This window comes from Myzus persicae, unplaced genomic scaffold, assembly GCF_001856785.1.
Source record: "Myzus persicae strain clone G006 unplaced genomic scaffold, MPER_G0061.0, whole genome shotgun sequence".
Classification (NCBI taxonomy): domain Eukaryota; kingdom Metazoa; phylum Arthropoda; class Insecta; order Hemiptera; family Aphididae; genus Myzus; species Myzus persicae.
This window is the reverse complement of record NW_019101886.1, coordinates 1-14,339: the sequence shown is the minus strand read 5'-3', so window position 1 is coordinate 14,339 and position 14,339 is coordinate 1. Positions and strand designations below refer to the sequence as shown.

The window sequence follows — 14,339 nt, the reverse complement described above, 5'->3', positions numbered from 1 at the left end:
TTAGTAGCAAGATTTAAGTTAATGTACGATGTACCTAAATAAGTATAATAAATAATATCTTAAATCAAGCTTATTAGTTAATATTCTCTAATTCTGTATTCCCTGCATGTGTCTTCAGTCTTCACCTGTGACCACAAATTAAGCTATAACTTAAACCTTAATATATGTAATACAAATATATAACTTAATTCGTGCGTATAACTTACCTAGTTCTTTTGTTGTGTACGTCATACAATTAACTATTTCATTTAATGAACGATTTTCCAACAATACTTTTTAAAATGTTTCATGTTAAATCATTGATTTTTCACGGAGTTTCATTAGGTTTATTCGGTATATGAATATGGTTGTGAATATTTAAAAAATTAAAATCATCCTGAATTTTAGGTAATTTTTATTTCCTTTACTTACCAGAGTATGATTTTAATTTCAAAAGTATTTTGAATTTTTAGACTCCCCATGATAAATAACCAATGAATTGATATGCATTGTTTTTTTTAAACTCAAATATAGTTGACTTTTGTTACACAAAATGGATACTCTAGTGGGCGACAAGCAGCCTATCGATAGTGTTGAGCCATTGACAAATGATGCCAGCAATGATGAAATTTGGGAAATAATTGACAAAGAAGATGATGGTAATAATATGCTGCGTTTAAAAATTACAGGCAATTTGTTAACACTATTTTATAGAGGACCTGAGAAATTTGTCTGCTGCGGTTTATGCATTTATACTATTGGTCATTGGCATACCACTATGGTGGCGAATGACAGAAGTACAACGCCACTCTCTTCCATATGCACAGATCTCACAATTGAGTACCATGGACATAGTTATTTCTACAGACGTATTTGTATATACCAAAAACCCATATGTAACAGAACGTATTATCAAACAAATTTATACTACATTCAATTCAAGTAATTCTAAAATAAATACTTAAAAATGTATAAACATGGTAAATTAAATTAAATATATTTTTACAGCTATGTTCAGTATCAGTGCTCAGCCTTCTACTTACATTCATTCAGACAACATTGCACTGAATAAACTGGAAATGGTTATAACTCCTCTAGGATCATTACAACTAATTGAAACCACTAGTGTAAATGATATAATAGCTGGTATTGGTCGTAATATTTATTTTCCTCCTAATACAGGTAAGCCCACCTTATATTTTATATTTTTTCCCATTATTTGTTGTTCATGTTCATTCATATTAAATGTATTTCAGATATTAAATTATTAATGGACTCATTAAAAAGACTGTTACAAACAGATGCATTGTCTGATTCAATGATATCAATGTTGAACCCTGGCAATCATTCTGATGACCAACAAGTAGTAATCGAACGACAGCGTCGAGTTAGACCATCATCAGATTATAATGTACTTCTTACTGTTGTAAATCCAGAACCTGATAAACTACACGTGTCTTGGAAGCCAGAAATACCTTTAAACCGTTAGTTTCACAAAAATATGGATTTCATTTAATACTAAATTATTTTATGCATTTTAAATTTATTTTTAGGTTATCTTCAGCCTTTACTTGATCAACTAAAACTGATTTCAAACTTTTCTGTACAATCTCAATGGCTTTATTTAATCGATTTGGTTCAAAAACCCCCAAAATTGAACACTACATTTGTATTAGACAAGAACCATGCTCAATATATAATTACTCCGCTAGAGAAAAAATTAGGTAATATTTTCAAAGTTCAATAATAGTTATCATTTGTTATAGTTAATATTTGTTTGGTTTACTCATTTCAGGTTCTGGAGTGTCTCGAAATCCGTGTATACATTTTGTTGTATATGTAACTCCTTGTTCTTATATACCTTTATATTTTCATGAAAACAATCAGTTAACTACTGCTATGATGTCAGCTCGCTGGGGTGGAGTTCAATTCTTAAATGCCAATCAGATGTCATGCAATGAATCGGTAAGCTTCATACCTGATGATCTCAGTATTATGACTCCCATCATCACACAGTTCCATTCATTAATTGGTGTGCCAAATATGTCCAATTACATATCACTAATGCCACTAAAATCATCTACTTTGCGTAAATGGCAATTGGATTCAATGTACAGACTCAAAATTATTGAACAATACACTAATACACGTATTACATTAACATCATTGTCACGACTTTTGGGTGAAATCAGTAATATTGTGATAATTGAAGAAGTTGGAAAAGCAGTAACTGAATCAGTAGAAGCAGCTACTAAAGTACTTCAATGTATAGAAAAGGGGCAATTGGAAGAAGCATTGGAATACAGTAAAATAGCATTTGAAACATCAGAGTTTGCATTTACTCATCCATCATTATTGGCATTGCTTTATTTTCCGGATGATCAAAAATATGCGGTTTATATTCCATTGTTCTTACCTGTTATGATCCCTGTACTAATGTCTTTGAAAGGAGTTAAAAACTGGATACAATTGAAGTACAAAATTTAATTTAGTAATAATAACTTAATGACATTGTGTTTATTTATTTTTTAATTTATTACAATAATAAAATGACTGTCCAATATTCCATATTATGTTATGAACTAATACTTAGGTACTTTAAATGACGATCCTTCATCTTTACCAGCTGGTACTTTACGTTTTTGTATAATATTTTGAATCTTATTCCATTCACGATCAAGTTCAGCTTTTTCATTCTTTTCTTTATTATGTTTACGTGTACGCCGTCCATCTGTCATTTTAACACCATACTGGAAAGCTGCTTTTGGTAATGCTTCTTTGTTACTCATATAAGTACCATACTCCTCAGGAGTATCAAAATCCCAACGACCAACTGGTCCTTTCTTGTTACCAAGATCCATTTTTGTATAATCAGCTTCATCATCTGAATCTTCAATTGCATCGTGCATTTCATCCAGTCCTGGGTAACATTCTGCATAGCCAGTGGGTTCAGCTGCCAATCGAGATAATAAGCCCATTTGGTTTTTGCGTTGAAACTTTGTTTTACTTAATGCCTCCTAGAAAAATACATAATCAAAATATTATTAATTAATTAAAAATTATATTAAGCTAAGTAAGAAATAAAATTTATCTTTAATATAGTGTTTTCAATACTTGTATAATTAGATAGTCAAATTCAAATAATTATTAATCAATTATATCAATAAAAATTAATAATTTATTATTATACTACAGTATTATTATATATTTTTTTTTACTTTAGAACTGGTAAAAAAATTAATTTCAATAATAATTAGAGTACCTAAAAATAAATATTTTGAGCTTTTGAAAGTTATAAGTGTATTAAAGATCATATTGATGTACATAAACTATAAATGCACATACACAGTACACACAGTATATACTACATACACGGTATACACATACACTCTATTATAACAGTAAGAATAATAAACACAAAACAAGACTGGGCATTAAAGAGTTAAAAAGTTTATTAAATTTTAACTTTTTAGTAAACTAGTTACTTTTGGATTTTTATTAACTTAACTAATAACTTACTACATTTATTTTTGAATTAATGTGAAATTAACAAATTAATTTTTCATTTTAAGAAATAAGTTAAGTTGATTTATTTTGTTTTTAATTTTATTACATTTAACAATTTCAGTCAATTTTGTTTTCATGGCAAAGAAATATTTACCATGAATTGTTTAAAGTTTAAAATGTTATTTTTCCAATCTAACTTATACGATAGGTGAATAGGTAGTAGATAGTTCTTTTTTTTAGAAACAAAAATCTTCAATGAAATACTGTATAAAGTATAAACACTATAATCTATAATTTAGTTTTGGGTTGGTAAAATATAAAGTATGCCAGAGTTATATAAAAAAATGTGTATTGACTTTGAAATTAGCTTTTAACTTTTTCTTATTGATGCATATGACTTAACTTAAACTGAGTTAAAAGATATCATTAACTTGTCCAGCCTTTCAAGCAAATAATTACACAAATTTCACTTGTAGGACAATCCATTTTATTCCAACACAAAACATTAGAGGAATTACTTAGGGCTTGGAAGTTGAATGAATTTCATATTCCTCTAAAGTAGGTTTTTGATTCATAGCAGATACTGCAGAAATAGTAAGAAATTAATTCTATAGAATTGCCAGTTAAGAAACAACAATTTAAAATATTCGGTATATTATCAATTTCAGAAAAAGAATGCATACTATATTAAATAATATATTATTCTATTATTTACCTGATTTATTTTATATTTGTACCCAATTTTATCTTCCATAAAAGTTTACATTGCTTTTTTATTACTTATGTGTTTAAATGTTAAACATTTAATTTTTTAATGTGAGTATTTTTTTTTTTAAAGACTGCAAAAGGAAATTCACTCTATCAAATAATGCCATATTTTTATTATGACCTAACAGTCACAATATAACCTTTGCCACTACGACATATTGTCATTTTTTCCTAACCAGTTTTCCCACACAATTTGTTATTATAATAGCTAGTTAATTACATATTTTATCAATTTTAACTTTTATAGCTCCTGATTCCCAGTAATAACTATTAATACACAATATATTCATATGTATATATATTTACCCATCCCATTTCATCTCTTTTATGATGTTCAGTTTCCACTTCTTTTTCTTCATCCTTTGAATGTTTAAAATAGTTTGATTGTTTTTTAGTGGTCTCTTCATTACGTTTTTGAGTAGATGGTTCATAATCTGGTAATTCAGGGTATATGTTATCATCGAAAACTTGTTTATCACGTTTTTTCGATTTCTTTAAATGTTTTGGTCCAGTTCGTAAGTAAGAAAGGATCTGTGCTAATTTATTAATAACAATATCATTTGTAGTCAATGTGGGTCTGTCATCCATGCTAGGCACATCAGATTTGCTGCGAATTAGTGTTGTTGGGATATCAGTATCTGTAATATCTTCAGTTAAATCAATTATGTAAGCCATACGTCCAGGGGCAAATGATGGATTACGAAACATCTCATTATCAGATAGTGCAACTCTAAAAAAAAAAATGTATTAATTATTTTCGAATCAAGTTTTCAAAAAAGAACTACTTATTTCTCACCTATAAACATTTCTTCCAAGTCTCGTTTTAAACTGCATATCGTCTTCATCTTTTGCTTTCTCTTTTATCGGCTTAGTAGTTGCAAGCTGTTCCATTTCAGTTTCTTGTTCGGTTTCTTTTGCAGTAATTTCACTTTTAACTTTTTGTAACAGAGCATAATCTAAACCTTTGACTAAATGAGTGTGCTCCATATCTCCTCCCAAAAACTTAGATTCCTGAATCATCTGACGCCTGCGTTCAGCAGCATCCATACCAGATTTCATATCTGGTGCTACGGCTCTATAACCACTGGCTACAGCAACAGGGTCTTGAGACTGATAATCAGGGTTAGCACCAACCCGACGTTCTTTGGCTCTGTCACGATATTTCTCGGCAAGCTCAGCCATTTTATTTTCTTCCTGTTTTTTGAGCTTAGCATAAAATATCTTTTTTTTGCGCCTAAGCTCAGCTTTGTCGCTCGAACCGCCAGATTCAAATTTCGATGTAGACGGTGTCTTGGAAGATGGCGTTTCGCCTGAATTGGAGAGCGACGGGGTGGCTGATGGATGACTTGATCTAGGGGTCATAAGTAATCGTCTAAAATCTGCATTAGTCAGCCGTTGGGTCTGACTCCCGTCTTGGACTTCTGTTTCGGGCATCTTGATGTTTGTAATTTACTGTGTAGGTGAGTTAGAACTTACAATTTAATATCAAATATTTCAATTAAGAAAATACTGCATCCATAGATTAAATACACAACACAATATTATGAATTATGATGTATATTTAATTTGTGAATTATGCATACCACGAATTGAAGTAATCTTATTATTTATATCTAAATCTCAATAATAATATATTTATCTTGATTCTTGAAGCAAATGCAGTTGTATATTACGTAGCACACACGAATGTTGATAATTCGAATACTACAACTCGTACATAAACATAAGTCTAGCGTCTGCACTATTAGTAAACTGAATTTACCTATTAAAAAATAGTAGTATCACGTAATAATAAACGAAATGTAGAATATTACAAGCATAGACCTATAGAGACATAGAGTTCATAGATCTATGATTACAAGATAATAAAAATCATCTATATATCTATATACATAATTAATAATTGAATAATGGATGTTCCATGATTGCAGCAGCAACAGTGCAACACTGCAGTCTAAACATTAAACATGATACCAACGAAGAACCGCCCTCGACGGCAGCTCATTTTCATCCAGCTAGATGGCGCCGACGTATACAGTTTTTGTCTTATTTTAAATGTTACGAATACTCTGCTCTACTTCTGGTCTATAATTATAATATAATATAATTATTATATATAATTATATAATACCATTACCATGCGTCTATGCCCTACACTAGTGGTGCGCAACCTGGGGGTCGCGACCCCTAAGGGAGTCGTGAAATTTTATTAGAGGGTTGCCAATAATTTTACACCAAATGAAAAAGTTGTATACTACTATTCCCTGGTCAATGTGTGTGTCAATTGCGATAATTAAAAACAAATATCGCTTCACATTATATTTTGAAGCTGATTTAAGAGTAGTAGTGTCAAATATCAAACCAAACATAGAATCAATCAAGTCTACAATGTAAACTCATGTTTCTCATTAAAATAATTTATTACCTAGTAATTTGATGATTTAAACAATATCAAAATGTTGTTTATCATTATAATAGGTAATTTGAGTACCTAGTTTTTTAATTTTATATTTTATATAACTCTAATTTTATATATTTTTCATGTTTTGGATTAATTAAATTAAAGAAATATTAAAATTAAAATTTTAATTTATATAAATAATATAAGTTTGTATACATTAAGACTATGAAGTAAATATATATTATACACTTACATAATGTTGGTAGGAAGGGGGGTCGTATTACCAAAATAAACAATTTTGGGGGTCGTGGATCAAGAAAGGGTGTACACCACTCAACCACTGCCCTACGCGGCTACACCCCTACGTGATAGTACGATACGTAATATTACTGAACTATTCAACTACAGAAGAATGAACAACTCAGAAAAAGGCAATAGAGAGACTATGATATATTATTAATATGTCTATAAATCTGAATTACGGTCATTCTCTCGTGGGCGGGAGACGGGAGTATATATCTAGTAATATTAGTATCGTCTATCACAGGGGTCGGGAACCTGCGGCTCTTTAATATGGGGCGACTTTCATTTGGGCGAATGTCCCAAAATAACATATCGTTTGGGCGAAATTTATATTACATGGACCCCTAATTTATCTAATACTTTTTCCTTCCCATTTTTAGAGACTTAGGACTTTCAGTTAATTCTAACTGAAGGTATGATTAAAAATGTATTATATTGCCCTATAAAATTTGTTTTTATTAGCATGGTATCTCATATGCCCATTTGTTTAATATGCGTAATATATTTATGTTTTGTTTATTAATATAATTAATTTTTAGTAAGGTTTCTACTTGAATTTCTTTTAAAATATTAATTACTTGATAAATATTAGGATATGGATGATAAAATTGCGAGTTATAATTACTGTGATAAGATTCAGCCCCGTTAGGTTAGTATGTAGTAGTACGAGATTCAACAGATGGTTCTTTTGCCCACAGTGAAAGTGGGAATTTAGCATATTTTATAATATAATTATTTAGAACATAGTCTGAAAAATCAGAAATATCGGTTGGACAATTAAATATCAACTCTGTAAATCCATGTAGAATTTGATCTGATGGTAATAACAGTAAACTAAAGAAACATTGTAGCCAATCACCAATTTCTGATTTATTGTTCAATAGTAATGCTTGTGTAAAACAGTATTTTGCTAAATTTTCTTAAACCAATTTTGTGCAAGATGAAAGACACAGCAAATAACTTGGCATGTTGGAAAGCATTTTTATTATTATCATATTTTTTTTTTGATTAACAAAGCAATGTATACGTATAGGTATGTTACTTCCCTAATATTCAATAATTTATAAATTCACCTAAACGATCGATTAAATTCTCGCCCAAATGAATCACGCCCTTAATATTATGCAAACTGCGGCTCCTTTGAAAATTCCCACTAATATCAAGTAGATACGTTTTTTTTGTGTTATTGCATTTAGTTGAATAATATTACATCTGTATAGACAATAATAATAATAATAATAATAATGAATTAATGAAATAAAGTTTTTCTATATTTTTTAAATTTAAGACGTGTCATAAGGTTTTTAATGCCTACCAATTATTTAATGAAATAATAATGCTATCTTTATTCTAATATTCTATAATATATTGTCTATACTAACAACTACAACTAAAAGAAAGGTTGTTCAACCCTGTGCGGTTCCCTGGACATCATAGTTTTGTAATTTTTTGAAAAAATGGTTTTTTCTTACGAAAAGGTTCCCGGCCGGTGGTCTATGACCATTAACCCGTCGGTGGTTAACTATATAGTCTGTAGCATGGATGGGTTTTATAACCCTCCAAGGGGCAAAGGGTGGTGAAATTGGAGTGCTCAGAGTGTGGGTATGTGTGGGAGAAATGCCTAGGCACCCTGAACGTCCCGACATATTGTAAATTGTCATTAGGATTTGGGGCTCTGAAAGTCCGGAGTATCCGAATTGGTTCAGAAAAAAACGAATTGCAGTGGCGTAGCTAGACACTTTTTTCTAGGTAGGCCCAATATTTTGATGTAAGGATTACCAATGAATATTTTTATAAAATAAAAAAGTATTAATACCGTATGTTATACATTTATTATAGGCATATTATATGGATTTAATTTATGTTTTAAAACTAATAGTATAAAATTAAATTAATAAAAAAGATATAGCTTTATCTATGATGACACTAATAATCATGTGATAAGTACAACAACATAATATTATTAAGATATATCTCTAGCTACATAATATGTCCCTAATTTTATAAATAATACAAGTTCAATAAAAAAACAACAATTCAAATTTACCTAATATTTGAGATCATTGTAACATATTGACATGAGTTTCCGTGGCACTATCTGCTAGAGTCAAAAATAATTAGCAAATACTACAAGTCTCCAGCCTTGCTTATCAGTTATCATACTTATAACTTAAAACCAGCTTGAATTGATATTGCACCTTTGTTTCCACACAAGATAAATCAAATTTGATCAAATATTGTGTTGTATAAAGTATCTGTCTGAGTTATGTACATTCTACATATTTCATCTCGGAACGTAGTTTTTCTTTGTACAAACATATCTAAATATCTTAAGTAATATAAGATATAATTGTAAGTACCTGATTGGGAAATCTATTTAAACATCAATTTTAATACAAAAAAAATAACGTGTATACTAAGTAATTTTATTATATCAGAGAAATTTATCTTTTTTGTATGGCTTTTGCAGTTTCATAGCCCATAGGTACTGGTATTTATTTTTTTTGTTCACGTATTTTTTTGGTACAATATGATTGACGTTAGAAACTTACAATAAAGTTGCGATTATCATAAGCTACATAAATTAATTGTACACTATGGAGCTGATGCGTTTGATAATAATATAATACTATTTCAATTAAAAAACAATTAGACAAGTAGCATAACAAACCAAGTTTATTTGTATAAATCAACTGTATGAACAAGAAAGCAACAAGAAGGTCGCGGTAACCCTAAACGGCGCAACAAAACATGCGCCGGACGAATTTCTTCGTCCGGTTCCACATCAACTGGCGCCGTTTGGGATTTTTAGGGTTACTGGCCAACTCTTGCTCATTGTTACGATAGTATTCTGTTTCCCGTTCCGGGTGGTCCACCAGTCCAGAAGTTATATGTATATTTGGCGCTGAGGACCATCGACTCTGCGCTGAACAGCCTCCGAATTCGTTTGTCTCTCGGACTTTGGGTGATGTTGTTCGAAGTTCCGGCACTGGCTGCACGAACGTACACGATGACGTGTCAATTCCGTTCTGCATATCCATCGATTCCATAGCACCGTTATCCTGCAGCGACGTGTTGTATCCTGCGTACTTTGCAACGGACATCACGTGGTCCGATGGACTGGATGGGGGGTCCGTTCTGCTCCAGCACATCGGACAGCTTACGAGGCTTGCAGGGCAGATCGGAATAATCATGATTTTCGTGATAAATGTTCATTTTGAAGGCAATAAAGTTAAGAAATTTATTTTGGACGCGTTCAAGTCGTAGCTGGTCTTTGACTAAATACGGTTGCCAGACCACAGATCCAAACTCAAGAAGAGAGCGGACGAGGGCATAGTATAAAGTACAAAGGCATCCAACCGACTTAAATAATTTAGTATTATACGCATGATGAACCCAAGGACTTTAAGTGCTCTATTAACCATCGAATTTATGTGAATGCTAAAACATAGATTGGGCGAGTAAATTATACCAAGGTCCTTAATGGAGTAAACTCGTTCAAGTTCCGTGCCGTTAAGGAAGTATGTGGTTAAAATTGGAGTTAAAGATATGGAGAAGGAAATAACGTTACACTTAGAAAGGTTTAGGGTTAAACCTAAATGAGAGACCCATTCTGTAAAAATGTCTGATTCACTCTGAGGTAAAGTGGAATCTGAAGGGGATCTAATTTTATAAAATATCTTTATATCATCCGCATACAACACAAATTTTACTTGGTTAAGCCGTATTATAATGAACGTTTAACATTTTAATGTTTATACATAGGTCTAAATGTCTAATCATATATGTATTTTGTGAATAAAATACGACTGATGGATCCATTAAAAACCTTTTGGTGCTACTGTACAATTAGCAATATATCGTAGTCAGCGTCGGATCAAGACTTTTCGGCCCACCAAGATTTAAAATTACACCGGCCCTCAACGAATTTGACAAACATTTTTTATGATCACTCTTTTAGCATGTGTGCTTTAATTCATAATTATTTCTCTAAAGCAATTTTATAAATTATCCAATACATTAAATTAAGTTACTTAGTATAGGTACTCGTTCACAGCTATTTATTATTAAAAGAACTCAAAATATAAGCTTAGAACTAGATATATGCAATTTTCACACATTTCATTTTATACTCATCAGTCATCATGATTCATGACCTTAGTATGAGTAGTATGATTATTATTTTTAATCAATTTACTATGACTTTACAATATTAAAATTTGATTTGCTTTAATATTTATATAATTATTATAATTAGATGTACATGTACACAATACATTATTTTTAAGCGGACCACCGAGATTTTCTCTGTAGCTCGCCGGTTCAATCTAAGCCTGATCGTAGTCTATATGTATAATAATATAATATAATAATATATAATATGTAGTACTATAGTGTATTTACTCAGTACTCTCTTGTATAATTTTTCATTGAAATATAAAAGATTATACGTACATACGTACAGCCCAGGGTATTATACATAAAATGTATGACAAACATTAAACATTTTACTATACATTTATATAAAATTGTTAAAATACATTTTTCATATGAAACTGCATTTTCTATACTTTAATATATAATAAAAATCAAACAAAATTCCAAGTTTAGGTATAATTTATTATTAATTTAGTGTTTTCACGTTATGTATAATAATTTATAATTTATATAGGTTTTCCAAAATTTACCGAAGTAAACATTAGTCATAATATCTATAGCAAAAATAATAAAATCAATTTAAAATATGGACAGTTAAAAATTAATTGTTATACTTCAAAAACGTCATTATATATTCAAACATTTATGAATAAATAAATTATTATGAAAAAAAATAAATTGAAAAAAAATGTGCATGTTGAGTTTGAAGAGTAGGCCTTTATGCCATACTCTGTCGAATGCCTGTGATACATCAAGGAAGGCAGCTGTGCAAATGAGCTTTTTTCAATAGTATACGATATTTTATCCACTAATGACTAGTCGATGGACTTGGTGTATTGTAGTGGTTTTGACCAAATCCAAATTAGATATTCAAATATTCAATTGAGAAATAGAAATGAAGTTAAAAGTTTGTCGACGTCGTTCGAATCGGTCTGTATTTACAGCCACTGATACTATACCATCAAAAGAAACAAGCCCAATTACATGTTAATGTATATGTTACCGGCAAAGTGGAAAATTCGGACAATGTATATGTCGCATCCACATAGTGAAACTACTCATTTCATAAACTGGATATCCAGATAGCGAAATTCGTCCAGATAGTGAATTTTGACGAAAATACATCATACGGACATCCATTTCATGAAATGGACAATACCTAAATCGTGTACTTACTACTTTGTGTAATTATTATTTTATTATATATTGGTTCTTAAACTATCATTATACATTTATACTTATATTATATTTAATTTTTCACGATTGATTAATATATAGGTAATTTCTATATTGTTCTATACACAAAAATATAGCAATTATAGTCAATAAATTATATCATATTACATTATATTTTTATTTTATTTTTCATAAACCATACGTATATTATATTTTATAAACAACAGTGTTACCTATGTCCTATATTAAGTATTATAAAATATTTATGAAATTAACTATCGTATCATATTATATTAATTGTCTTATGGTTCTTCAATATTTCTAAGTTCTCTCAAGGAAGTAGTAAGATCCTATCCTTAATATTAGAATAATTTATAGAAAAATATGGGTAATGGGTGAAATATTATAAAACTATTTTAGCAAAGAAATATTTGTTGTGAATAATAAATTATTTATGATAAGTTTTGTAATGGCAAACATTGGTAAAGTTAATTGGTGACATTGTCAACCACGATTTAAGCAACACATTAATTCACAGCGTGTGCTATGTGCTTCGCAATTATTGTACACATATAATAAACACTAATACTACGTGCCATAAACGTTAATACTGTGAAGAAAATACGAAAGTAAACAGTTATTGTTGTTCCCGTAAATATGCATATCGTCAAAAAACAAACATTTGAATACAGATTATGTTTTTGCCATTAAGTTTCATATTAAGTTAGTAAAAAGTTTCACTCTAATTTTTTAAGTGACAGAGCTAAACGAGATCTGCTGAACTTAAATTTACCATGTTACACGCTTCTAAGACGGAGCCAATAAATACGGGTGTGGCGGCGTAGCGCCCTCTTAAAGAATAAAGACACAATATTGTATAAAATGACAAAAGACAAGATATAATGTTACCCACAATTAAAATTTGTTTAGATTGATATATAGTACAACTACAGCCGTAGTCATACTTTCAATAGCGGTGTCAACAGTTATAATTATCACGGACAGAAATGAACGAACACTCGGGGACAAATTAATGTTATTAATTAAAAAAAAAAAATCAAATAGGATTCAATTTCAAAAATAAAAATGGGAAAGAGGAAATAGGCAACCGCGAGCAAATGCGTTTTGAGAATCAAAAAAAAAAAAATGAAAAAGTTATATTAAAAAAAAACCATAAAGACTGCAGTCTACAATATAAGAATTCCAAAACTCATAGCGTTATTTACAAAAATTATATCATGAGAAAATGAATATTTTAAGAAAACAGCTGGTTATAAAAATTGAAAAAAGGTATTTAAGTCATCGATAATTCAATTTCAAAAATTCAAATAAAAATGGGAAGGGGGGCAGGGGCTCACACAGGCAAAAGCATTTTGAGAATAAAAAAAAAGATAAAAGTATGAAAAAATTTGCATTAAAAACAAACATAGTAGACTGCAGTCTATTATATAAGTATTTAAAAAATCATTCCGTTATTGACAATAATTATGTCATGAGAAAACGAATATTTTAAGGTACCACCTGGTTATCAAAATTTAAAAATGTTATTTAAAAATCATCAAGATTCAATTATAATAATAAAAATGGGAAGTAGGTAATGGGCGCCCACAGGGAAATGCATTTTGAGAATCAAAATAAAAAAAAAATATGATAAAATTAAATATAATTCAATTTTAAAAATGAAAATGGGAAGGTGGGCATGGGCGCCCTCAGGCAAATGCGTTTTGAGAATAAAAAAAAAAAAATTATGAAAATTATGAAAATTATGTATTAAAAACAAACAATAAAGACTGCAGTCTACAATATAAGTAACTATTCCAAAACTCATTGCGTTATACTTACTATAATTATATCATGAGAAAATGAATATATTAAGGAACCAGCTGGTAATCAAAATTTAAAAAATGTGAATTAAACAGTTGAACTAGAGTTAAGCTATAGAAAAAAATTTGAAGGGGGGCTCGGGCCCTGCGGGCAAATGCATTTTGAGAATCAAAAAAAATAAAAATATAAAAAAATTTGCATTTAAAACAAACATTAAAGGCTG

At 29.9% G+C, this 14,339-nt stretch overlaps 2 protein-coding genes across 2 annotated transcripts; one reads left to right on the top strand and one right to left on the bottom strand.

Annotated features, from left to right (window-relative positions):
* The first annotated feature begins 9 nt into the window (after positions 1-9).
* On the top strand, positions 10-2,547 carry LOC111030647 (GPI transamidase component PIG-S). Its single transcript, XM_022310257.1, has 7 exons — positions 10-387; positions 514-638; positions 694-921; positions 988-1,161; positions 1,236-1,463; positions 1,533-1,703; positions 1,775-2,547. The coding sequence occupies exons 2-7, from the start codon at positions 533-535 to the stop codon at positions 2,464-2,466; spliced, it is 1,599 nt and encodes a 532-aa protein (XP_022165949.1). The 5' UTR covers positions 10-387; positions 514-532; the 3' UTR covers positions 2,467-2,547.
* On the bottom strand, positions 2,486-6,129 carry LOC111030648 (protein Red). The gene is made up of 3 exons (XM_022310258.1): positions 5,051-6,129; positions 4,561-4,984; positions 2,486-2,996 (listed from the first exon to the last, which is right to left on the bottom strand). The coding sequence occupies exons 1-3, from the start codon at positions 5,686-5,688 to the stop codon at positions 2,562-2,564; spliced, it is 1,497 nt and encodes a 498-aa protein (XP_022165950.1). The 5' UTR covers positions 5,689-6,129; the 3' UTR covers positions 2,486-2,561.
* Between the last annotated feature and the right edge of the window lie 8,210 nt (positions 6,130-14,339).